The sequence below is a fragment of the Syngnathus typhle genome, linkage group LG7 (assembly GCF_033458585.1).
Source record: "Syngnathus typhle isolate RoL2023-S1 ecotype Sweden linkage group LG7, RoL_Styp_1.0, whole genome shotgun sequence".
Taxonomy (NCBI): domain Eukaryota; kingdom Metazoa; phylum Chordata; class Actinopteri; order Syngnathiformes; family Syngnathidae; genus Syngnathus; species Syngnathus typhle.
The window spans coordinates 14835115-14859345 of NC_083744.1; the positions used below are offsets into that span (position 1 = coordinate 14835115).

General features: G+C 46.2%; 2 protein-coding genes across 3 annotated transcripts; one reads left to right on the forward strand and one right to left on the reverse strand.

The window, feature by feature from the left end:
• Nucleotides 1-430: 430 nt before the first annotated feature.
• Nucleotides 431-14589, reverse strand: nuak1b (NUAK family, SNF1-like kinase, 1b). 2 transcript variants are annotated; one of them, XM_061282836.1, is made up of 7 exons: nucleotides 13460-14589; nucleotides 9756-9876; nucleotides 6649-6800; nucleotides 5620-5685; nucleotides 5233-5379; nucleotides 3809-3941; nucleotides 431-3745 (listed from the first exon to the last, which is right to left on the reverse strand). In XM_061282836.1, exons 1-7 carry the CDS (start codon nucleotides 13733-13735, stop codon nucleotides 2691-2693), a joined length of 1950 nt encoding a protein of 649 aa, XP_061138820.1. In that variant the 5' UTR covers nucleotides 13736-14589; the 3' UTR covers nucleotides 431-2690. The 2 variants fall into 2 exon arrangements, with proteins under 2 accessions (XP_061138820.1, XP_061138821.1); XM_061282837.1 differs by having other exon boundaries at nucleotides 5260-5379; nucleotides 13460-14587.
• Nucleotides 13571-23455, forward strand: mov10l1 (Mov10 like RNA helicase 1). Its single transcript, XM_061282835.1, has 28 exons — nucleotides 13571-13711; nucleotides 15264-15397; nucleotides 16532-16650; nucleotides 16715-16902; nucleotides 17106-17265; nucleotides 17347-17456; nucleotides 17542-17729; nucleotides 17822-17962; nucleotides 18070-18339; nucleotides 18406-18612; nucleotides 18891-19005; nucleotides 19079-19256; nucleotides 19330-19400; nucleotides 19593-19684; nucleotides 19752-19807; nucleotides 19863-19957; nucleotides 20044-20116; nucleotides 20183-20364; nucleotides 20476-20622; nucleotides 20677-20798; nucleotides 20872-20971; nucleotides 21055-21201; nucleotides 21290-21463; nucleotides 21538-21687; nucleotides 21877-21984; nucleotides 22076-22216; nucleotides 22331-22422; nucleotides 23174-23455. Exons 3-28 carry the CDS (start codon nucleotides 16563-16565, stop codon nucleotides 23199-23201), a joined length of 3423 nt encoding a protein of 1140 aa, XP_061138819.1. The 5' UTR covers nucleotides 13571-13711; nucleotides 15264-15397; nucleotides 16532-16562; the 3' UTR covers nucleotides 23202-23455.
• Nucleotides 23456-24231: the final 776 nt, after the last annotated feature.

Below are 24231 nucleotides of genomic sequence, written 5' to 3' on the forward strand. Positions count from 1 at the left end.
AACTCAATTTGTTGCTTTGACAATCGAGATGGTGCTTATTTCAAACATTGTTTCCCAAAAACAGGCCAAAAAGCACAACTGAATGTAAATGGCTTGCTCACCAATAAATACAAGTATAAAACCACATTGATAATCATTTGCATTATCAAAAAAAAAAAAAAAAACGTACATAGAAGATACCAAAGGCACACAACTTAATCCACCTTGGCAGTCCAGGATCACCAAAAATAAAATACAAATCAAAATAATGGCAACAAGATTAATGAGCCACAAGAAAAGAAAGAATATTTAAATAACAAAATACTAATTTATTCTTATTATTGTCATAACAATCTCCAGTCAAGTTTTCCTATGATTCCACTTCCTGCTCACTAACAGATATTTTTCCAGTTTCATCATCACACGTTATCATTTTTATGTTCTTCCAGCATTTTGGACACGTGCGCTTTGGTAAATACATTTTGATATTTCCTTTTTTTTTTTTTTTGGTTTATTCAAGGTGTTAGTGAACCAACACAAAGAGAGGAAAACTGTGACCAAATCGACCAAAATTAAAAACTCTTTCCCAGCCTTGCTATGAAAAAAGAAAAAAGTTCTTATATTTTGTAAAATCAAAAACAGAAGCATAATAAACGTAAAATACTAACATAGTATAATCTGATCACTGTAAATCCAGTTAACAATAAAAAAAACAAGGCAATAGAATGCAATACAACACGCAATGTGTCTGATGTTTTTTTGGGGGTGGGGGGGGGGGCACCAGAGGAGCCATCCTTGACACCAGCAACATTTATTCAACACCTTTTTTCCAGTCACGCCTTCCCAAACCTTTTAGGTACGCTGTCAATCAAACGTCAACCATTTGTAGTTTTAAAGCTCTATCGGCAGCCTTCGGGTGAGGGCGGGGTGGGTGGGGGTTTCGTAAACACAACAGAACGTAAGCTAACGCCAATGCTGAGATGATTTCATACGCCGGGGGATTCCCAGAGGGTCCTTGCAACTCCCTCGCCCCGTAAATTATCTTGCTCGCATCTTTGGTTGGAGAACATCTACCTTCTGACTTTTTCTAATCTATTTCAATCTACTTCACAAGTCCTTCTACACAAACCAGATCCCACTAAATTCCTCTTTTCACTTTCCTCTCTTCCCTCAAATCAACTTTCTGTCAAACAATAGCCGGCTAATTGCGCTCGCTTGACATGGCCGACCCTCGAGGGCCGCACACCCATCTCTGCCTGGCGGGGCCCCGACATTTGGTTTAGTCAGCAACGGGTTTAAAAACACAAACAAACACCTGGCAGTTTAGCTGAGGGGGCGGGCCTTGTTCGGCAAGTTATGAAAATAAAATTGCTGATAAACACACCCCTGGTTTAACTCTACCGATGACGCTTTGGGTAAAACCCAATCTGACAATTACAAAGTCTTTGGAAAAAAACAAAACTGGCTCACAAAGAAAACAACACAAATAAATGGTGGTTGTGTACACCTCCAGGCCTGTAGGGGGCAGCCATGACAAATCGAATCTTGTATTGTACGTTTTAAAAAAAAGGCACTTCCTCCATATTCCCCATCAACTGTCATGTGCAGGTATCGTTCCACCTGGATCCAAATGACATTTCCTTTTCTGAGTGCCATTGTAATCGGCACCTGACAGTTATAGTGTCGGTTGTATCCTTAACAAAAACAATAAAGAGTTTGGACTCCAGTAATAGCAAACAGCCCGTCAAGTTTTGCACGACGACAACAACAAAAAAAAGAAAGAGCGACGCAAATATTAATAAATAAAACCTTTTGGAATAAGACCCTGGTTTGTTTGTAATCCCGTCTTCCAAAAAGCCATCATAAAAAAGCCTTTGTGCTCTGTGTGAGTTCTTTAAGGTGCTTTTGTAAACGGACGACGGAGATTTTTTTTTTTTCTTTTGTGGGGTCTGCGCTTCTTGTCGAGTGTGTAAACGCAGCAAAGTGGACAGGGGACCGGGAGCTGAGAAACACACTTGGGTGGCGTTGTGTAAGTGTGTATGTGTTTGTGTGCGTATGTCAAGATTGTTCACAAAAGCCCTGACGGATATTCCACTGGCCTGAGAAGTGCACTTGAGTGTGTGTACTCAACGGCAGCGTATTGCGACAACACCAACTAAAACAGTCTTTTCGCATGAAAAAGTGAACATATCCAATCATTTCGAGATGGATGAAGCAAGAATGACTTATTTTGGTAATTCGTTGAAATTCCACGCGTTAAGTGCCATTGACGAGAATAGACGTCAAAAACCGACACCGGGCTGGCAGTGAATGAGTTAACCTTATTTTTCTAGGGTTATTGAAAAAAGTGAGTGTTTTGAAATGGGTGGAGCCATTGCGGCAGCAGAAATAAAAAATATCAAATGCATGATAAGTTCCCGTGAGAATGTGAAAAGACTGTTATACAAATTTCAAGTAAACGTTCCATATTTTTCACGTCGTTTCATGATACTGAGCCTTTTTTTTGACGCCGCCAATACGCTTCCGAAGTACGCTTATGAGTGTGTGAGCGCGTGTGTGTGTTGGCCTAACAATTCCCTCGAGATTTCAGCCCTGTTTGGATAACCGCTCCAATTTTTTATCCCAGTAACACACCGGTCGTTAATGCCTCGAAAACACACACGCGCTCACACACGCACACACAGAAGGAGTTCTGCTTCCTGTCCCGTGTGTTAGGTGAGGTTGCTGCTGATGTCCAGGGCTTGCTGGTACACCTGAGTCATGTCCTCCAGGTCCCCCAGCAACGAGAAGCTGCCATTGTCCTGCGGGGAGCCTTTGCTTCTGGGGCCGCGGCCGAACTTGGGGCCTTGGAGCGCGGCGGGCGGCGGTTGGAAGCTAGCGAAGTTGGCCAGGTGCAGCAGGTTCTCGGCCGACACGCACGCTCTGATGTTGGGGCGCAGGTGCGGCGTGGAGGGGTGCCACTCTGCCGACTTGACCGAGCCGCCGTCTTCCCCGACCATGCTGGACGGCCGACTCTGACTTCGCGACAGGCCCGAGTCGGCGGCGGAAGGGGGCTCGCCGAGGGCTCCTCCGGCCGCCAGGGCCGCCGCCGAGGGGGGGCCGCTGTAGGTGGAGTACTTGCCGTTCCGTTTCAAAATGCCCTTTCTTCCCATGGCTCTCTTGGGTGGCGAGGTGGCGAGCAGAGTCATGCTGGCTCCGCCCAGGAGCTCCGACGACTCGCTGCGCTCGGGCGAAGAGTAGTACCCTGATTCCCGCTGCTGGTTGTTCTTCAAGATGCCTTTTTTGGGCAGGGTGGGCACCATCTTTGCCGGCGAGCCTCCCCCAAAAGGCGTCTCTTCTTCTTCCCGATCTGGACTGGAGGCCTCGCCGCCGCCTTGCGCTTGCTCAGGCCCGGACGTCCGGCCCTCCTCGGCGCCGACCGACTGCTGCTCGCCCGCCGCTCTGGTCTTCAAGATGCCTTTGGGTCTCTTCAGTCCCGGTTTGTCTTCGCCGCCACCGTCCGCCTGTCCGCCTTCTTCTTTCTTAGACTTTTTGGGCCTCTGGCGCAGTAGCTGGGGCAAGGCGGCCGGACCGCGTGGCTCAGTGCGGTTCTGCCAGTCGATGAAGCGGGCCAGCATGGGCGAGCCGCCGCGGTCCCGCTGGGCGTCGCAGTCGCACACGCTGTTCTTCCAGCCCCAGTTGACCCACCAGTGATTGGCAATATCTTCCACGGTGGCTCGGCGCTCGGGGTTCACCATTAGCATCCAACGGATCAATCCCCGAGCATCTGAACAAAAATGAAAACCGTTTGGAAACTATTTTGCAATCCCGCTGCGTCATCTCGACGTACCTGACGATTGCGTGGGCTCTTTGTAGTCGCCGTTGCTAATCTGGCGAATGAGGTTCTTGTGGTCGCCCCCGTCGAATGGCATGGTTCCGTACACCAGCGTGTACAACAGCACCCCCAGCGCCCAGCTGTCCACCTGGAGAAAACCCCCGACAATTCCATTCCGTCACTCGCCGCCGCAAATCACGAAAAAACCCGCAAGTGCGTTCGTGACTTTGACGCTACCTACGCATGTGGAATGTTACGTTATGCAACGGCGACTTAGCGGTCGGTCTTGAGGGTGATTAATGACTCATGGCATTAAAATAAATGTTGTGGAAAGAACTCAGAACAGACCCCTTTGAGTTATGCACAGGAGATTACGTTAACAACAAGCGCTCCAATGGCTTTTCCGTACTCGCTAGTCGACCGAGAGAGGCCGCGATGCTTCACCGACACGTCTTTTGCACTTTTGAATGACAAACGCCGGCGTTCCGCTGGGAAATGGCTCCTTTCCATCCAGATAAATCCTTTCCTTTTTGCTCCCTACGTTGTGACCACCGCGGTTACATAAGACTTGCTGTGTGGAGGCGTGACGAGGTTACGAGCTGCTGATTAGCGACGTGACGGTGACGCGTCTGGTCAGCGTCGAGCGGGGGGGAGGGCGGAATCGAAAGGAATGTTCTCCTCTGGAGTCCCGATACAAGGTCAACAAAGAGGAAATTAGATAAGAGCAGTTAAGAGACTTCCTCCGAGGCTCTTGGTGTACATGGTGCATTTTTTTTTTTGTTGCTATCGAGTCCGAGGGCCAACGAGGGCGCGCTCTATTGTTGTGTGCTATTTCTGACAAAACGCTCGCTCGCTGCAATTTGCGGCCTCAACCCGACCGTGGACGTGTAATTTCCAATCGAGATTGGACAGCGGTGGTTTTTTTAGGACTCTCAAGGAAATTATAGTGAATTACCCTCAAGTGGGAGCTTTTTGTTTTATCGAAGTGAAAGTCATTTAGGCTATAAAATGCTTTGGTGTGGTCACTCGGTCGGCATAGAATTCTTGTGACGTGAAATCTCTCTGGTCTCAATTGTTTGTGCTTCAGCAATAAATGCAGATTGATTCAATGGAAGTTAGCCAAAGATGGATGATACTGGAATTGTATTAGCCGTGTCCTGTTTTGCAGGCCTCCTCAAGAGATATTTTCATGTGACCGCCAGCGCTCTTTGATTCAATAGCGCTCATTCCAATCCAATTAGGCGGAAGGGAAGTTGAGCGGCGTACATATCCTCCGCTTTCTCACATCAAAAGAGGGAAGAGGACTGGACGGGTGCTAATCCCATCAAAGGAGTGCGAATCGGGCCTACCGTACAATTTGGCGACGAAGATGATTACAAAGGTGTTAACGAGATCCGCCGCCGGGAGCTAAGGACGGCGACGGAAAGTAGCAAACGCACTTGAGAGTCGGCGTCATTGGCGCTCACCTCCGGCCCGCGGTACGGCCTCCCGTTGACGATCTCGGGCGAAGCGTAGAGCGGGCTGCCGCAAAACGTTTGCAGCAGCTTGTCTTTGTGGTAGAGGTTGGATAGGCCGAAGTCAGCAATCTGTAAAAAAAATATATATATATATTCATCTGTCGCTCATAAATGAAGAGTTTTTTTTTTTTTTTAAAGGTTACTTTAAGATTTCTGTAAAAAAAAAAAATGTTGCCATTTATCTGTCGCTCATAAAGGGATTTCTTTTTAAAGGTTACTTTAATATTACTGTAAAAAAAAAATATAATAATAATGCCATTTACCGGTCGCTCATAAATTAAGAGCTTTTTTTTTTTTTTTAAAGCTTACCTTAATATTACAGTTTTCATCCAGTAGCACGTTTTCCAGTTTCAAATCCCTGTGCACCACTCCATTCTGAAAAGCAGACACGCAAGTCAATCATTAAAAAGAACCATTCTGTGCCATATTCCCCAAAGGCAAGCCCACTGACGCCATTACATCACCTAATTTCACCAGAGCTCTTATTCTGGTTGTTTAAAAACCCAAATACGAGCTGATTTGGGGTTTTGCGGGCGCTTACGTGGGTCTTGCGCAAGCAACGATATTGCCAAAATGTGGCTTTTTGGCAGGGTTAATGACATCATTGTAACATTTCATTGTGCCTTTAGAATTAAAGCTCAGCATTTCTCACAATTCACTTTTATCAAGTGATACTTTGGCCTAAAGTGAAACCGAGTCTCTCATTGTCTACTCGTGCTGACATCTGCTGTGGCTTTGTCACAAACAACTCCGGCGGCCTGTAATTTCAAGGCCTGTGTGTGAATCCTAAATTGAGGTCACGATCCCAGCGGACGGACGGACGGACGGGCCACATCTGCATGACACTGCCCGATTGGCTGATCCCGCCGAGATATATTTGCTCGCTGTGGCGGTGAGTCATGCTGCCCCGCCCGCTTTGCGATTATCTGGTAAGGATGAGAGATGATTCTTTGTGAGCGACTCCCCCTATCTGGGGGCCGTGACATCATCCTTATCTCCGGCTCAGGCACGACAGGAGGGAAGCCCGTCCAATCGAGGCCCGCCAATCCGCGGGGAATTACAGAGGTGCGGAAAACCCGATTTGACACGGGCGCGGCCGGTTTTAAATCCTCGGGGAGATCTCGGGCGGGTTTAGCGGGGTATCCTGGAACACCCACGGATGGTGTGTCAGATGAGGAAACTGGCCTGTGTTCCGTCTTCACTCCGAAACAGATGACTCTCTTGGTGGAGAGCGCCAAGAAAAGCATACAAAGCTTGCAGATGAACTGTCTATAACGTGGAGGTGAACGTTCCACACGGCGGAGCCTGAAAACCACATCCGGATGAAAACCTTCTTACCTTGTGGCAATGATGCACGGCGGAGACAATCTGCCGAAAGAAGTGTCGCGTCTCCCGCTCGCTCAGGCGCCGCCGCTCGCTGATGTAGTCGTACAGCTCGCCCTTGCTGGCGTACTCCATGACGATCACGATCTTGTCTTTGTTCTCAAACACTGAGGGGCGAGCACGAGACTTGGTCACAGTGTGTCCCCCATATTATATAAATATATTAACTATACACGTATATATATATAAAAATATATATATTGAAATAATGTAAAAATAAAATAAAAAAATAAAATATATATATATATATATAAATAGATTTTTTATAAAATATAAAGATAAATACAAATATATATATATACATATATAAATAAATTTTAAAAAATGGAACAGAAGACTGGGTGACATTATCAACATGTCCAAAAGACGAAAACGCCTCTTCGGTGGGAATAGTGCACTTCTCCCAGTGAGCACCTCACGCGCCGTCTGGCCCATCAGAGTAAGGGAGGGCCTGTTAACTCAATCAAAAGCGCTCCTCGGGGACGGCGGGTCAGGGAAAAGAGACCCGCCAAAGGAGTTCTCAAACAAACTCTCGGCTGTTGTATCAAACGATGCCCTGGACACGTCACACTTCAACATCATGTCACCACATTTCTCAAAGCACTCCCACATTCCCCAACGAGGCATCTGATAGCCTCCTATGAAGGATTACACAATAACGTGAAAAAACATTTCCAACTATTCGTGTGCATGAACTCATTAAGTGCCAAGAACGACTTAAGCCGTCCATTATCGCCAAAACGTGAACAATGAGTCTTCCATGCATGTGTTGGATACGATAAAAAGCAGCGTCAAGGTTTCTCCATCTGGCAGATCGTTTCAACTTGGTGACATCACCTATTAAGAGGATGAAAGTGGACGACTGGCAAGATGGCAATGTCTGCTCCATATTGCGGGGCCTGAATTTTTTTTTTCCCACACAGCGGGGTCACCGGGGGTGAGGGGCTCGGCTTTCCCGCACCCTTGAGTGAGCACCTTCATAGCCTGTCACCCCCCCCCCCCCCCCCCCCCCTCCTCCTTTTTCTTCCCGGGGTCCTTTTAAAGATATAATCCTCTGCAAAAACACACAGTTGCTGAGTGATGGTAATGCTCCCTGATTGACTGTCTGGACGCTGAGGAAGTCACAGACGGGATGTGGAGGGGAGGGGGGGGCTCGGAAGGGGGTGAGCAGATGGAGCCTTCTGATTGGCCGAGGAGAGTCGTGACCCTGTCTGACATGCACCGTGACCTGACCCCAGCAGAGTTGCTCTTGATGTGAACATTCTCAGCTTGCACTCCCGTTCACCTTTGACCTCCACTGCTGGACTAATTACCAGGCTTACGTAACGAACACTTAACTATCACTCAACTGGGCTTTGTTCACCTTATCCATACTGACTGATTGATTGGTGAAGTGTAAAAAAAACTGAGAAACAGATTTTTTTTTTTAATTCTACAACTTGAATAAGCAGCTTCCACTGTGCAGGGAAAAGTTCCATTACTTTGCAAAGCAATCTTTCAATCATTAATGGCTAACAAATAAATTCGATTTATTTTATGGTGGGGGAAACCATTTGTTATTATGCTATTAAAAGGCAAAATAAATTGATGCCAATTTGTAAGATTTGGATCATTTTTCAATAGCTCACACTGACATCCGAAGTCTTCACGACCGCAATACGAGCATTTGAGCAACACTAAGCGCTTAGAGTGGTTGTTTTACAAAAAGGGAGGAATGGGGGGGGGGGGGGGGGGGGTCACTGAGGTACAACAAATCCTCTGTTGAAAGCGCCGTGCGGCAAGGGTGTGGTAAAACTCTGTCTTCGCACGCTCGGCTGCTCGGACTTTGCTTCATGGGCGGGAGCTCTTGGAAAGGCAAAATGCGGGGGCCTCGTTTACGTGGGCACACCAGCGCCTGCTGTGTTGTGGAGTCGCTCGGGGAAGTTTATAAAGCAGCTGCGCTTCAGTTCTTCAAACGACCGCCCGCCGGGTACGCCCCCATGACCAACCGCTGTTTGTTGTCGGCGCTCTACTGATAACAACTTTGCAACGCGACAAAAGGGACAGCGGTTGGACCAGTTTGCCGCTTGGCACACGAGCGGCTTGCCAGCCATTGTGCCGGGCCAGCTGTCAGTACAAATAGCCGCGGGTCACAAATCAAGCCGAAGCGCTTTGGCGACTTGTCGCATTTTGAAGGGATGATGAACCACGAGCGATATGTTGGAAAAAATTCAATGGGAATTGTTCGGCCTTTTTACACTGGCCATTAATTGCAATCTCCGCAGGCCAGGCAGTCAGGTCATTTTAGACACAAATATTATTCTATGCATTTTGACCTCATGGTAAATGTCGCTCAGGGTGGAGAATTTCAGACACGGCTCAACTCAGTGAAGGCTTTAACAGACACTGGAAAAGCCCCTCAAATTTCAAACGTCAGCATTTGTGTTTAAAAGCTGTTTTTCCACCCAATTCAGGAACGGCTAGCTTAAAAAAAAAAAAAAGATGCTGTTAAAATGCCAATATAAGCACTTTTTATACTGAGGAATAAGTGTGTTTTTACAAATATTCGTGGACTTAGCGTGACCTGTCTTGATGGTTTTAAAGAGTAGTAGATGGATGCTGACATGGCTCCAGGGAAGACTTAAGGTCTTTCCTCGCGGTTTCTTAGCATTAGCGGTGGATAGCAGTCAGACGAGGTGACTGGGGTCAATCCGACACACTCGCATATAGGAAGACGCACACGCAAAACGGGGCTCCACGTGCAACTTTCACAAGTGCAGTCTGGTTCACAGCTGCTGTTGTCTTTTAAGCGTCAGCAGATGTCTGGCCCGGAGATCAAGACCGAGGATGAGACCTCAGATGTGGGAGAGGCGATTCCTCGGAACGCGCGTGCGTGCACGTGCACACGAAGGCCGGCGAATGCCATCTAAACTTTCCGAGGCAGAGAAGATGAATAACATCCAGAGGTTTTTTTTTTTTCCTAAATGACATCTGCTTGGCAATGCTATGAGGGTGGACATGCGCGTTTGGTTTCATGTGTGTTGAAGCGTGCGTGGCAATTTGTTGCACACAAGTGTGCTCACCTTCGTATATGGAGATGATGTGCGGGTGGCGGAGCGATGACATGATCTCAATCTCACGACGGATGTGAACCATGTCCTGCTCGTCCTTGATTTTCTCCTTCCGAATAGACTTGATCGCCACCTGTGAAAAATAAAAAGGGCCTTAGTTAGCCAAACAAGCTAAAAATAGAATAATGATGAGAAGACATTCTTAAGATTTTCTAATGTTGAAAGATGAATTAATGTTGATGCAACTCAGCTAAGGTATTTTTTTTTTACTTATTACTGTCCATTGAATGGGGATTGGACATTTAGCATTTTGCATCTTATTTCTCATTATCGCCACCTAGAGGAGCGGAGTTTAACAGCATTGCGTTTTTGCAGTTTCACTTTTCAATGTGTTTATGTAAAGCTCAAAATGCAAATTTTGCTACTGAGGCCAAGTGCTATGGAAATTACAAACACCAACTTGAATCTCGCTAACGTGCACCCAATAAGTAAAATAACTCAAGCAAATTTCTCTCACATTTACCACACAAATTCAACACCAAAAGAGAAACCAAATGGAAAAACACAACACGACATTGCTGTGCGACAACAACAAAAATCAATACCTAATCTTATCAGTGAACTTTACACGGACTTGTGTGACTGTCCCGTTTTAACGGAAGACATTTGATGGGGTTATTTTTTCTGATTGTTACGTGATGGCGTTCTTTGACCCTATCAGCTGCCTCTGCTGACGCGAGATGAGTCAGAAGAGGAGGGGTCATTCGCACGGTGTAATTTACAAGATGAAGGTGGTGGCGTGCGGGGGTTCATAATGGACGCTTGCTTTGTGCTCTTCAGGGTCCCCCCCCCTCCTCCTCCCAGCCTATATTTAACCAGGTATTAGTCAGCGTCACCCTTGAGAAATGAGAGAGGGAAGGAAAGAGAGGGGGGGGTCCAAAACTGTCTACCTGGGAGCAGCTGAGTATGAAAAAGAACAAAAAGGTGAGAAGGTCTTTTGTCGTTTTGGCAAAAGGGGTTAGGGTGAGCCAAAAGCACCAGGCCGTGTTTCCTCACCTGTCAGAGTCTTTAAAAGGACAGTAAATCACCACACTTATTTTTAGTCATTCTATTTTAGGGGATTTAAAAAAAAAAGAAAAATGCTTTGGGATTTTTTTTCCTTCAAACGAAGAATCTGGGAACGCAAGACCGAATGAGCCGCCGCCTCCTCGGCTTGCCAACGAGGAGGTCAAGCCGTCGTGGCAATGCTAGCAAGCCTTAAATGAGAGGCTACTCCAAATAACGCGATAAAATATACAGCGGCGCACATGTCACTGTAATTGCAGCCTAAACATTCTTGCATGAAGTCCTGGCGTTCTTTTGATGCGGGCCGCAACGCAGTCCGTTGGTTTTTGTTAGTTTAAACTTTTGTCCTTCGCTATCTTAGCGCGACTCTTCTGAGGAGCCCTGGCTTTATATTTCAAGCGGACCCAAACCACGGGCAGTAGCCGGTGCCAAGCTAATTATCGTGTACATCCATAAAAATAAGCCCAAACCGGAATGGTGCTCTTCCACGGCATGCTTGATTACATACAATTGAAAGAAATTATACGAAAATAAACAAGATGGAGCTGCGGGCGCTGTGTTGACAATTAGTAAAAGTTGTTTGTGTTTCTTCATTAAATTTACGAGCTTTTTATCCGCAACGTTGCAGAAAGTGAGTCATCCTCCTTGGATTTATTAAATCAGGATTTCACTCATTTAGGAAATACCTGAGTAATGACCTATAAAGGTTGCAGCCACAGCTAAGTTAGCATTTTTCACCTTGGTTTTATTAAATTGGGGGAGCAATCTATCTTGTAGTGATGCTAATTTTGGCGCCGCGATGCTAACCCGCACGCCGGGCCCACAAAAGGGTCTTGAGCGTAAGCCAGGGATCTGTTCTCCCGCCCTGACCCCGACGTGGATTATTAAACGGGACCGCAGACCGTCCATTCGCCAGCTGGCTAACACAGCTACGTTTGTCCTTAAGTGCAACCCTATTACTGTCACTCACACTCAATAGGCGCTGCACCCCCCCCCCCCCCCCCACGCCAGGTATGGGGCCGACCGACCCCCCGCCCGGTTTGCAACAAGCCGTTTGAAGTGAAAGTCGGCGCTCCGCTTCACTGGAGCCTGACATCTTCTTGCTCTTTCTCAGATCATTAAAACAGATGAAAGATTCATCGTCATCTCGCCCATCCCCGTGTTTTCAAAAGGTCCCCGGCGTCTCTTATGTATTGTATTGGACTTGAGTCACAGTTTGTAGCGAGGGGGAGGAAGAGGCCCCCTCATTCTTCGGGAGAAATGTATTCCCAAACGAGCCCAAAGATCGTAATACCTCATCAACGGGGCTGCGTAGAGCGTAGGAATGTCGGCCTTTTCCCTTTCCAGTACCTCTCCGTTGTTGAGCCATGATGTCATGTGATGCTTTAAGATTGTTTTCGTATAATATTGTTAGGCTCCGAAAAGAGGCTCTCCTTGAGGGTTCACCCTACTTCGCCTTCCCCCTCCGTTTTACGGTCATGATCGACTTTTGCGGTTGGTTAGGTGCATATTGGGACTGATTTCCAGACTGGATTGCTAGCGTAGCGATTTACGGTACATTGGGAACAAGCAGGGCACTAGGCCAGTAGAAGATGCGGTGGGTGGTATTTGGCACGAGTTTGTAATGTTCGTTATTGCCACCAGAAGAACCAGATTACAAGAGTAACCCCCCCCCTCTAAAAAAATAATAATCTGAATGATAATAATTTGCTTTACTTTTCCTTGCAGCGCTGTCATTCTTTAGCATGACTTGGAAGAACCCCCCCCCCACCCCCAGCCAGCTTTCGAGTAAGTAATCATACCCAGACTGCCTTTAAGCCAAGCATGAGCTCATTCACTATCTGCATGTGATACCACAAGTATACGTTGCGCAATTTCATGAGCAAAATATTTTCACAGTGAAGCTGCGGAAATGTCAATAACAAAACAAAGTCAAGCATGGAGAGAAGGCCAGGGGCTACGTAATATTGGTGTGTGTGTGTGGGGGGGGCGATGAGGTTGGGAGGGGCAACACTGGTGACCTATATTTAGTTCTCCCTCACTATTCTCAGCACATGGAAAGTTCCTCGTGTCCTGCCAGGTTGGGCACCAGAGGTCGAATTTTGCCACACACGGTAATCCTCGGTCATCTGTCGGGATATCGTACATCTCAAACGTGATGATGCTGTTGTCAAGGGCGGGCAATGTGTTTTGCATAAACAAATAACTGCGGATGTTGGGGGTTACTTTATCTTTCCTGTTTTGACGTTAGCGACGTTAGAATCAAAGTGTACTTTTACATTTTGCCTATTTTTAGTGCAGGTGGAATGTAGTGGCTTGGGGAAGGTCATTGGTGTCAGAGAGGCAATAGCTTGGTTTGCACTCGGTCATCCGGTCGAGGGGCCACTGCATGGTCTGAGGCGTGTGTGCAGTTAGTCTCATGGGCGTAAGTGCGTGGGTTGGGGGGGGGGGGGGGGGGGGTATCCCCGGCGCACATGCAGATGACAGACATAAACAAAGATGGAAAACATTTGTTCTAAATATATAAGACATATATCACATAAAATTTAAAAATGGTCAGAAAAATGAACAAGTGCAGAGTATTCTTCCATCACTGGACATTTAAAAAGAAACAAACATGCGTGCAAGCTACTAGATGATCAACGCGTTACCTCTCTGCCAGAATGGCGTTCAATGGCCTTCTTGACTTTGCCGTACGTGCCTCTCCCCAGCGTCTCCAGCAGCTCGTAGCGGTGCTTCAGGTTGTGCTTGTGGTGGTGTTTCTTCACGCCAGGGTTCCTCCTGCCGCCATCGCCGCCCGTCGGGGTCTCCTCGGGGGAGCGTCCGTTGGGCAGCGGTGACGGACCCCCACAACTTTGGCCCCTGGAGGGCTCGGAGCGACTCGCTCCCCGGCGGGGCGTCAGGTAGGCGGTCTCCATCTCACTCATCTAACGCGCGTCTTATTATAAATCAGACGCTAGCTCGCAATAAGAAATTAATATACAGTAATACTTATAGGCCTAATAATAGTCATAAATAAATAAATTACAAGAAATAACGAACAAGCTACTTGTCATATTCGTCCACGTGGAAGCAAAGATTTCCAGATTGTCTTAAAAAACGATCACTGTCATGTTAACGTCCTAACCATCTACTTAGCATACAAAAGTCTACAAAAAAATGGCGTTTATTTCATTAAAAAGAATATTAATTGCGTAATAATAAGGTATTATATTAAATTCAGTCGATCATTCGACTTTAAGATGATATATAGTCTATAATGCGCCTCTAATAATAAATATATCACATAGGCTACTCCTCAATCGACTAGTAAGGTCTGTCCGTGTGTCATTTGGGGCTCGCTCGCATCTTCTGTGCTCCTGAACGCTGCCAACATCACTGACTCACATCGACAAGGCGAGAAAGCTGCGACGAAACCGGCGTTTTGGATGAAGATAACCCTCATGGTTGCCCGCTGCTCATTCATCCGGACTCAGCCGCGTTTCGCCGTACGCCTGCGGGCTCCGTGCCGTGGTCGACCCGGGTTGAGGTGTGCGGTGCTCGGACGCGATCAAGAGCGGAGACGCTGTGGATAATGCCATGGTGGTTTTGCTGTGGCTGGCTGGCTGGCTGTCTCGCTCCCTTCCTTCCTTGGCTTTTTCTCTCTCGCTTGTTTCTGATCCTCTTCTCTCGTCCCTTTTCCTCTTTACTTAACGTAAAGGAAGGAAGGATCCAAAGCCGGTGGGCGGGGATTGCGCAGTCATCCTCCTCCTTTGGTGTCTTCCTCCTCCTTTGTGCGCTCTCTCGCTCTTTCTCTCCCCTCTCGAAACCGCTGCAGCTGATGAGCAAGGGGGGGGCGTAGCTGACGACTCCCCTGCAGACCCCTCTCCTCTTTTTCCTCAGCATTCATCCATCTGCTCTCAAGACTTGGAGCGTTAACCAATTTACAAGCATGGCACTGAAAGCACAGGAAAAAAAAACCGACATTAAATGGTTTCATTTGAGTGGTGATGAACTTGCAACTTAAAAATGTTCTCCATAAGAAATCATGTCGTGAAAGGTTGTTCCTGACAAGTGCCACTCGAGTATTGTCCCGCGGGCCAAATCCAGCCCGCCGAACTTTCCAATCCGGCCCGCTACTGGATTCCATAATTATGAGGAGGAGCAAAGCGAAAATACAGATTCCAATGTGAACCTACAGAGGGACAAGCGACGAGATAGATCACATTAAAAACTCACAAAATGACAAGAACCCGACAGACAATTTTGGAGTATGATGGGGGGTCTTTTTGCGCACACATTGGATAATAATAGACAATTTGCAAAAGGACATTAGCCACTTTTACAAAATGTTCTTGGGGAAGGGGGAGACCAACATTTAATGGGTTCCTCCTGAGCCCACACCACACTCATCACTGGCGAGGTTTTTGGGTGGTTAAAGTCATCCTGTTACCGTTTGTGTCATCTTGTTTACAGATATAATGACAGAGGGACTAACGGTTGGAAAGAACACATCCTCAAAGTATGGAAGTCATCCTGCTTTTGTTGTCTTGGAAATGACAACAGCTTCGAGCTGTTTGAGCTCTTTCATGGACGGATGGATGCTTGAGGTGACGGCTCCTTAGACATGCGTGCTGTTTTGCGGGCCAACACTGCCCTCTTGTGGCCATACGAACGTTTTACATATGACATTTATGAACTAAAATATAATTCTATATGGTATGAAAAACAGTTGATGTGATGAGTGTATTATATCTATAATGAAACACAATTTAAAACGTGCCCTTTTTATACAGCTATACAGAAAAATAAATGTATAGTGTAGAAATAGAGATACGAAATAAAGAGGCTGAAATTGATGAACTATTAAGGCCAGAATATATCTTAGTCGAAATTATACATTTTGATTTAAAAAATATACTACTTTAGTCTTGTAAAACTATGATTTTAAAAAATATACATTGATTTGGGAACTTTAAAAATTATACACAACTTATTATGAAAATACACAACGTTATTCTTGTAAAATTACGACTTAGATCTGACAAATGACAAGTTTAAAACAACTATTTTTTTTCCAAATAACGTAAGATAGTGATAAGTAGGTTTGTCCCAATACTCGTGACACTATGGAGTGAATATATTATTGGATCATATTAACAGCTACTCAGTCTTAGCATGCTAGTTTCCGTTAGCCAAAAAAAAGGCAGGTTCGAGTGTCACGTGTTCCTACTTGCTAGCTATAAGATGTTCGACCCCTCTGTAATCGTTTCATAATTATTATTATTATTATTTTTGCGTTTTGTATGAATTTAAATTTTAAATTGGACTACAATTTAACAGTAACGCTAATGCTAGGACAGAAAGGCTAGGCGGGTTTTAGGCTGAGCCCACCGCCCCTCCCCTCGCCATAAATCGACATACCCGTCCTTCATCCTCACGCTTAAGAAGAATAGTGCAAGTCCGACATCGAACTTTTTATGCTGTGGACTCCTCATATATTTAATTCATCGTGCGTAAAGAACGCCGTTTAAAGGCCAACAATCACTACTTCGGTAGGTCATTATTCAGGCGTCCCGGAGTTGAGCGCTTTCGTTGCAATCCAAATGAGCCGAATTTAGCTAATGCTACGTTTAACACAACAGGTGCTACATTTCTTTTATTAGCATACCTGAGCGAAAATGGGAGAACTTTTCATTTTCGTGCTCAGAATGTTTTGACCACGACCTTCTCCCCCCCAGCAGGTTTTCGTCAACTTGAGTCAGTTTACCCAATATGCTCTCAACCGTGAGGTGCATGTTGTCCAAACTGGTCTCCCCGTTGTGGAGTGCAGTAGAAGTGGAGGCAGAAGTCGGCTCAGCGGGTAAATAACATCAATTTTCCCAACCCATATTGTCCTAGCCTGTTCCAATTACTTTGCTACGCAGACTCTAAAGTCATTCGCCACCTTACCGACGGCGTGGTGACCCAGCTGGGCCTGGACCACGGCCTCATCGACGATTCCATCTACTTTACGAATGGCGTGGTGTTGGGTGGGGTGCCGATTAAAGTGGGGGACGCGGTGAGCTACATCGCCGTGGGAGATGGCGCCCAAGGTGGATGGAAGGCCCTCAGGGTGAGCAGCACTGATGTCAACATGTACACTATTTGATTTAATTGGTTTGTATGCAGAAGTGTGAAAAGTACTCTTTAAAAACAAGCCATTATCTTTGTATGTACCAGGCCTATTCTATATCAATGTCGTTTTAATTTATAAGAAAAAATGACATTTTATCAGATGCCATATTAACCTTGACCTTTTGAAATTGCGCTGTACAGGTTGAGAAGAGTTACGATGCGTGGGATGCTGCAGACGGGACGTCTTTGGAGGACGACTGCGCTCAGCTGCGCCCTCTCATCGGCACCGTCACGTCATTTGACGGCCAGTGCGGCTACATCAACAAGAATACTTCCTTTTCAAGCTCCAATTTATGCGAAGGTACTTGCGTAGCCTGACACGCTGAAGTGAAATGGTTTTTAAAAAAAGTTTTGTTCAAAATTAAGACACTCCTGTCTTTAGGTTACGAGCCCATGACGGGAGATTGGGTCCAAGTCAAATATTTCATCAATCCCGAGTGGACCAGCCAGGCTCATTCCGTTGCCCCTTTGCGCTATTCCCGTCTCAATCGGGTATCTTCCTCCTTGACATGTCAGATTAATTCTTTTGTGCAAATTTGAAGGAACCGTGTTTCATCGTCCCTCGCGATGTTTGCAGGTTTGCGTGACTAGCATATATGCTAACAAGGGTGTAGTCGATGAGAGAGTATTCTTCTGCCTGGACTCCCTGCTGCTACCTGGCTCCTACAAGCCCTCACCGGGCCACCTGGTCAACTTGGTAATGATGGAGAGCAACCAGTCCATATACCGCTGGAGAGCTCTGTGCATGGCGCCGTGCACTCAGGGGTACGACGCAAGCTACTTCTCCTGTACGTCTACTTTAAACCCCATTCATTGCTCGATTGATCGAAAATGTTTTTGTTTTTTTTGGGTTGCAGTCTGACGCCGACTCTGACTGACGTGCCCGCAGCGACACTGGAGAGCTTAATGGAAAACAAAGGAGGCCTGGATGTAACTTGTTATGGCCAGTTTAGCGATTTGATCGTGGGAGAGTATTGTACACTGACGATATGGATACAGTAAGTGAGAAAAATAAGGAGGGGATTGATATAAACAGAAAACATTCATCCACTTTTCAAAGCCGTACACACAGTGGTCTTTAATCCTCTTCCTGCTTTCCGAACAGGAACAAAAGCTCAGAGACGCACCGACTCAAGTGCTGCGATTTTGCCGGCTGGGATTCAGAAGAACAGTTCTATCTGGATCCAGGCGAGACGGCACAGAAAGAGCGACCCAGGCACGACTCCGCTTCGGCTCCCGCGGAAGAGCGAGGAAGTCGAGATGAGGAGGCGGACGGCAAGGAGACAAAGGCTTCTCTCGGTTTGAGAAGAGAAGAGAGAGAGGCAGATCTTCCTCCGGGAGAGCGACTGTCTGTTGTTGTGGGATGCCAAGCAAAGTAAGTTGGGCTGAAACTTTTGAAATAGCCCAGAGAGCTGGAAATGACACAAGCTTGGATTTACAGGAGCCTGGGAAGCTGCTCCGAGATGCTCTTGCTGCATTTCTCCTCGTTCGTCATCGGGAGGCGCCTGCAAGTGACGGTGCGCAGCGAGGACGAGAAGCTGCTACTCCCTCGCGCGCCCTACGCCCCCGCCGAAGCCAAGCCGGTACCGGTACCGGTGGCACCTTCTCGCATCATCACTCTGACCGCTCCGAAAGACGTCACACTCAGGTAGGTAGCAAAGTTATTGAAAAAGTCAGTTCAAATCCCCCCGGAAATTAACCTAAACATTTTTTTTAGTTCCTATGAGTAGAGTGAAAGACGGAAACAGTGAAAAGCTCTTCCAATAGATGGCAATAGTTTAACTTTTTATTTTTGTTGCGCCATTGGTTAGCGCTAATTGCAAAAGCAGGGCCGACTAATTAATCTTCCTAAGGTCATAAAATGACTGAAGGCCTCTGCTTCAAACTGTGGTCTTTGTTTACGCGATGGAACTTTCCTTCCTCCAGGCTTCCGATCCGCCGTCTGCCATGCTTCCTACCTTTCTACGACGTGCCGCAGGCTTTGAGAGACTGCGCGGCCGGGCAGAAAGACGTCCTGGTCGTCCAGCCCTGCTTAGGAGAGGTTAGAATTCCAGTTACGTCGTGAACACTGGCTGGAAGTTTTTTTTTTAACTCCTGTGTGTGTTTTTTACCAGGTGCTGTCAGTCTCCAACGCACGGGCCCGTTTTTCTACTCTGCTGTGGCTGGAGGAGCTTCAACACGAGAGGGAGATGTCAGAATTCGCCATCCAAGGAGCTCTGCTCAGGAAAGGAGCCGTCCATCTTCACCTGGAGGTCCTCGGCTTGGCCGAGGGGAGGCCTAATCTCAATTTAGGCCAGTCATAAAAACTGCGAAACGTCACGTTTGTGCCTCAAACGTCTTGCTGAGCCATTTCGCTGCTTTACAGGTGACAGAATTGTGTTGAAGAGTCCACAGAGCGACGGCGTCGTGATGGAGTATGTGAGCTGTGTTTACGAGGTAAAATGCCTCCAGCGGTGCCTTGATTTTAGTTTTGCCACCTAGGCTTCAAGTGCTCTATAAATATTCCTAAATTGAGTACAATGCAGAGCTTTCTTTTCTTCATCAAAGAATGGAGTTTTTATTTTTTCTCTGCGTTCTGGGATTTAAATACATTTAAATTAAGAAAATAAGGTCTATTTAAAATGCTAGATCAACGACGAAGACGTGAGTCTGAAAGTCAACTCGGAATTCCATCATGGCTACCTCGGCGAACCGCTGGATGTGGAGTTCTGCTACAACAGGTGAGATCATGTTTAGCATCTCGCTTATTCCATGACCTCCCTCTCTGCGCTCTCCCCCGTTCACCAGAGTGACCATGAGGCGCTGTCACCACGCAATTGAGCAGATCAAGCCGTTTATGGAAAGTAAGTGGACAGGCATTCTTACTACTGCAAGAATTACCTTACCATCATTGTGTAGTTTTCTTCCCCTCTCGAGTTAATACTCAGACTCCTCTGTGGACCGCGAAATGGTTAGATGAAGACGACCAAAACACAACATTGAATGGAAATGAGGTAAAAAAAAAAAAAAAATTAACCCACTTGGTTGTAAGGAAACGAGGTGTTTGATTCCTAGGGGTGTTCGTTTTTTTTATCAACAGGCCGGGGAACAAGTAAATGGCTGGTTACCAAACATGATAGTCGATACCGAGTCAAAAGGCACACAAACAAAAGGTTTGCCATGACGCTTCCCCTGGCAGCGTTTACATCATATCCCAAAATATGCGTATTCATTTCCAGATGGCACCGAGCCGTCCAAGCCTGCCCCCAGCCGGGGCCGATTTTTCAACCTCGACCTTAACCCTGCTCAGAGGGAGGCGGTGAAGAGAATCCTGGCCGCAGAATGCCGTCCGACACCTTATGTGCTTTTTGGACCTCCCGGTACCGGGAAGACTATCACCATTATCGAGGCCATACTGCAGGTGAGGACGAGATAAATGAGAGAAGAAATTCTCCCGCAAAGTCAACCTTCGTCGACAGGGCTGTGCAAGTAATTGAGATCTAGTAGGACAGTCCAATTCTTCCACTTGCAGGTGTACCACTTCCTCCCCAGCAGCCGCGTCCTCGTGTGCACACCCTCCAACAGCGCAGCCGACCTCATTTGCGTCCGCCTGCACGACAGCGGTCTCATGCACGCCGCAAGCCTGGCCCGTGTCAATGCTTCCTACAGGCAGGAGAAGGTACGGACTGGCCTCGCAACCAATGCCACGTTCTAATATTTACGACTCCGGCAGTACATCCCCGAGGTGCTGAGGCAGTACTCCAAGGCTGGCGAGGACCTCAGTCACGCCTCTTTCCACCGCATCGTGGTCAGCACCTGCTCCAGCGCCGGCTTGTTCTTCAATCTCGGACTCCAGTGAGTCTTCTTCAACCCACAGTTTCTCAACAGTGACTTTTTTTTATTATTATTATTTTTTTGTCACCCTCAGAGTGGGACATTTTACTCACGTGTTCCTGGACGAGGCAGGCCAGGCAACAGAACCGGAATCCCTGATCCCCCTCAGCCTCGTTTCAGAAAGAGATGGACAGGTGAGCTCTTTTTGAACATGTTTTTGCATTCCTCTGCCAGATGAATTTTCTCTCAATTGATTTTTTATGTGTGACGGGCTCAGATAGTATTGGCCGGAGACCCTTGCCAGCTGGGACCATTAGTGAAATCCAAGATGGCCTCCGCCTTCGGCCTGGGCCTGTCCATGCTGGAGCGGCTCATGGCCAATCCGCTTTATGCCAAACACGAGTGGGGATACAACCCAAATCTAGTGGGTGCACTCGTCACTAACTTTTATTTTTATGAAGTAAAACAAATATCGGTGTCAAAGAATGCGATGTTGTCGGAAAAACCTCCAGGTGACAAAGCTGATTTACAACTACCGATCTCACGAGGCCTTGCTCACGTTGCCCTCCAAGATGTTCTACCACGGAGAACTGTGCGCCAAAGCCCCCAAAGCTGTCGTAGACTCCCTCTGCCACTGGAAAACTCTTCCCAAAAAAGGCTTTCCTCTCCTCTTTCATGGCATCCGGGTGAGTACGTTGAAACATCTCAAATATGCATCACATCTTTTTTTTTTTTTTTTAACACAGATGCTCTCCTCTAGGGAAAAGAAATGAGGGAAGGCAACAACCCGTCGTGGTTCAACCCAGCCGAGGCTGTGCAGGTTATGTTGTATTGCTGCCAGATGACCAAAAAACTCTACAACCCCATTGATGCCAGTCAGATCGGAATCATCGCCCCCTACAGGAAACAAGTAACACTGCAATTTGTAGCGTAGTAGGCCTAAGTGTTCATCCAAAAAACGAGATGAATGTTTTCGTCCTAAAACGTACATTTGATATCGCAAGCGAGTGTAACCTTTGTATATTTAAACATAGAAGAAAAAAAAGTACTATGATTAAATGCACATCTATTAAGAGAGAAAAAAAATCCTGTTTTCCAGAGCGAGAAGATCCGCGTCCTCCTGGGTAAGGTGGGCCTGTTTGACATCAAAGTGGGCTCCGTGGAAGAGTTCCAAGGGCAAGAATTTCTCGTTATCATCATGACGACGGTAGGCCCAAACGGTTTGGCTGAAAGATTTCTTCTGTGGTCAAATCTCACTGCATTTTGCACATCGTATCTCCTCCCTGTGCGTGCGATAGGTGCGCTCCAACGAATTGGCAATGAGCGACGACCTGCAGAATGCGCTGGGCTTTCTGACCAACCCAAAGCGCTTCAACGTGGCCATCACTCGCGCCAAAGCCTTGTTGGTCATCATCGGAAACCCCCACATTCTCGTCAGGGTGAGTACTCAGACCCAAAACAAACAAAACATTAAATAGCAACTACGCCTGCTCTTTATTCAAATCTTTTAAATGTATGGTTTTTTTTTGTTTGTTTTTTTGCCTGCACCCCAGGATACATGCTTCAGGGCACTCCTTCACTATTGTTTCACCAATGAAGCATATCTGGGCTGCGACCCCCCTCCTTCCATAAGAGACTCAAGGATGTAAGCGTGTTTCATCCTATTAAATTCCACATGATTACTATTATTATGATGTCATTATCTATAGTAAGCAGTTCAACCTTGAACAGATTCACACGCACATGTTTAACATACAGGACGTAATACGGCCACACTGAAATGACCCCTGAGAAAGTAAATGTTTTGAGAGTGAAGTTGGGATCGTAGGGAGATTTTTTTTTTTTTTTGAATAAAAAATAAAATAGATTGACTATATTTGACCATATCACACTTTTATTGTAGTTTGACTGGTCCTGCAATTTAAAATTAGAGCTCAGGCTGGCATAAAAAATCCTTGTTCCTAATCAGATGGTGACTGCTTATGTTGCGTTACCACTACTGGCCAGAAGGTGGCCACAACAAGGATTCAAAACAATATTTACTTAATTTTCTGATGTATTGGTTTAATGTAAGCTAAATATTTTTCAAATTGCGCTAGTCAATACATTGTGGCATTAGGGGAAAAAATGCTATGTTAGTAGCATTTAGCCTACCGGTACGTTCGAACATATTTACACTTAGGGAGTAAAAATATTGTTTTGAATGTAACATACTTTTATTCCATATTGTTAACTTCAAACTTCCACAGAAATGTAACATTGCGAATTCTCTCAAAAATACTCTCCCATGTTTGGAATTAGTTTCACAATCATTTCTTAGTCCTCCTTGTCGTTGCCGACAGTAATATTCGAGTATTTTAATCTTGGTCACTAAAACTCCATCTTTGTGTCAACAGAACTGCCTCTAGTCACAGCGCTGCATGACAGACGTTAAACTCCTGTTGACCGAGTGAGTGACTCCTGCTTTTGCTTTTCCGTGAGAGCGCCATAGACGCTCAGCTGCTTCAAATAAAGATATGACGTCCATGTACCAAGCGCGCCGCTCTGTCTTTATTAAGTCCACGCACTTGACCGTGCGGAAGAATTGGCCATTACGCATCCGTTTGCGTCAACCACCGAACCACCGCCGCCGCGTGCTAATAGGACGTCATCTCTTTGGAGCGCAATTGAAACGTCAGTCGATATTATGTGTCTACTTGTAATTAAAATACGGCTTCGTACTTTAGTGGAGTCTGCCGAGCAGATGTGCATTTTTTTTTTTTTTTTTTTTGGGTCATTTGGGCGTCTCGGCCCGGCTGCGTCTGCTCTCGAGGCAGGCTCCCGGAGACTGGATGTGACAATTGAGTGTGAGTGACAGTCTGCACCTCCACTGTCAGTCCTGCTGGAGCCCAAAAGGGGAGGGGGGGGATCAATTTGTTAAGTTATAGAGTCTCTCATATGTTGGGAGGAGACAGCTTTTATGTGAGCTCCCAAATACCACCTTAGTCTTTTCTTCCACAACTGACCCCCCCCGACTTTGATGTGGCTTTCTTGGCCAAAATAACAGGGGGGGTGGAGGAATTGATGTCAAGCCTGACAAACTTTGTATACAAAGTACATTTACTTGCCTAATATGCGACATTCATTTTCAAACTTGCTTATTTAATCAATTTATAATAAAATAAAATAATGACATTAGGTCAATCTAATGGATGTGATTTTCTTTTCTCCTAAAATTACAAGTTCATTCTTTTGAAATGATTTGGACTGACCCCTAACAGAGCAACTTGTTTCTCCTTAAGTTGTGAAATATTTTTCACCTAAAATAACTCTTTGAACTAACATAGTTGGAAAACTACATTTCTTATATTTTCATCTGGTCATTTTACAACTTGAATTAAAATGGCGTCTTATTTAAAACATGCATAATGACACATTACTGTGTTCATTAGAATACATACTCGGGTTGATTTTT

What these genes read in the sequence shown, in the direction of transcription:
- nuak1b (XM_061282836.1), bottom strand. Translation starts at nt 13,735, where the DNA reads ATGAGTGAGATGGAGACCGCCTACCTGACGCCCCGCCGGGGAGCGAGT. An exon ending in CATCATCTCCATATACGAAG is followed by an intron (nt 6,801 to 9,755) that starts GTGAGCACACTT and finishes CTCGCCCCTCAG; the next exon opens with TGTTTGAGAACAAAGACAAG. An exon ending in CCAATGACGCCGACTCTCAA is followed by an intron (nt 3,942 to 5,232) that starts GTGCGTTTGCTA and finishes GGTTTTCTCCAG; the next exon opens with GTGGACAGCTGGGCGCTGGG.
- mov10l1 (XM_061282835.1), top strand. Translation starts at nt 16,563, where the DNA reads ATGCTCTCAACCGTGAGGTGCATGTTGTCCAAACTGGTCTCCCCGTTG. An exon ending in GGCAGAAGTCGGCTCAGCGG is followed by an intron (nt 16,651 to 16,714) that starts GTAAATAACATC and finishes TTTGCTACGCAG; the next exon opens with ACTCTAAAGTCATTCGCCAC. An exon ending in TCCTCTTTCATGGCATCCGG is followed by an intron (nt 21,464 to 21,537) that starts GTGAGTACGTTG and finishes GCTCTCCTCTAG; the next exon opens with GGAAAAGAAATGAGGGAAGG.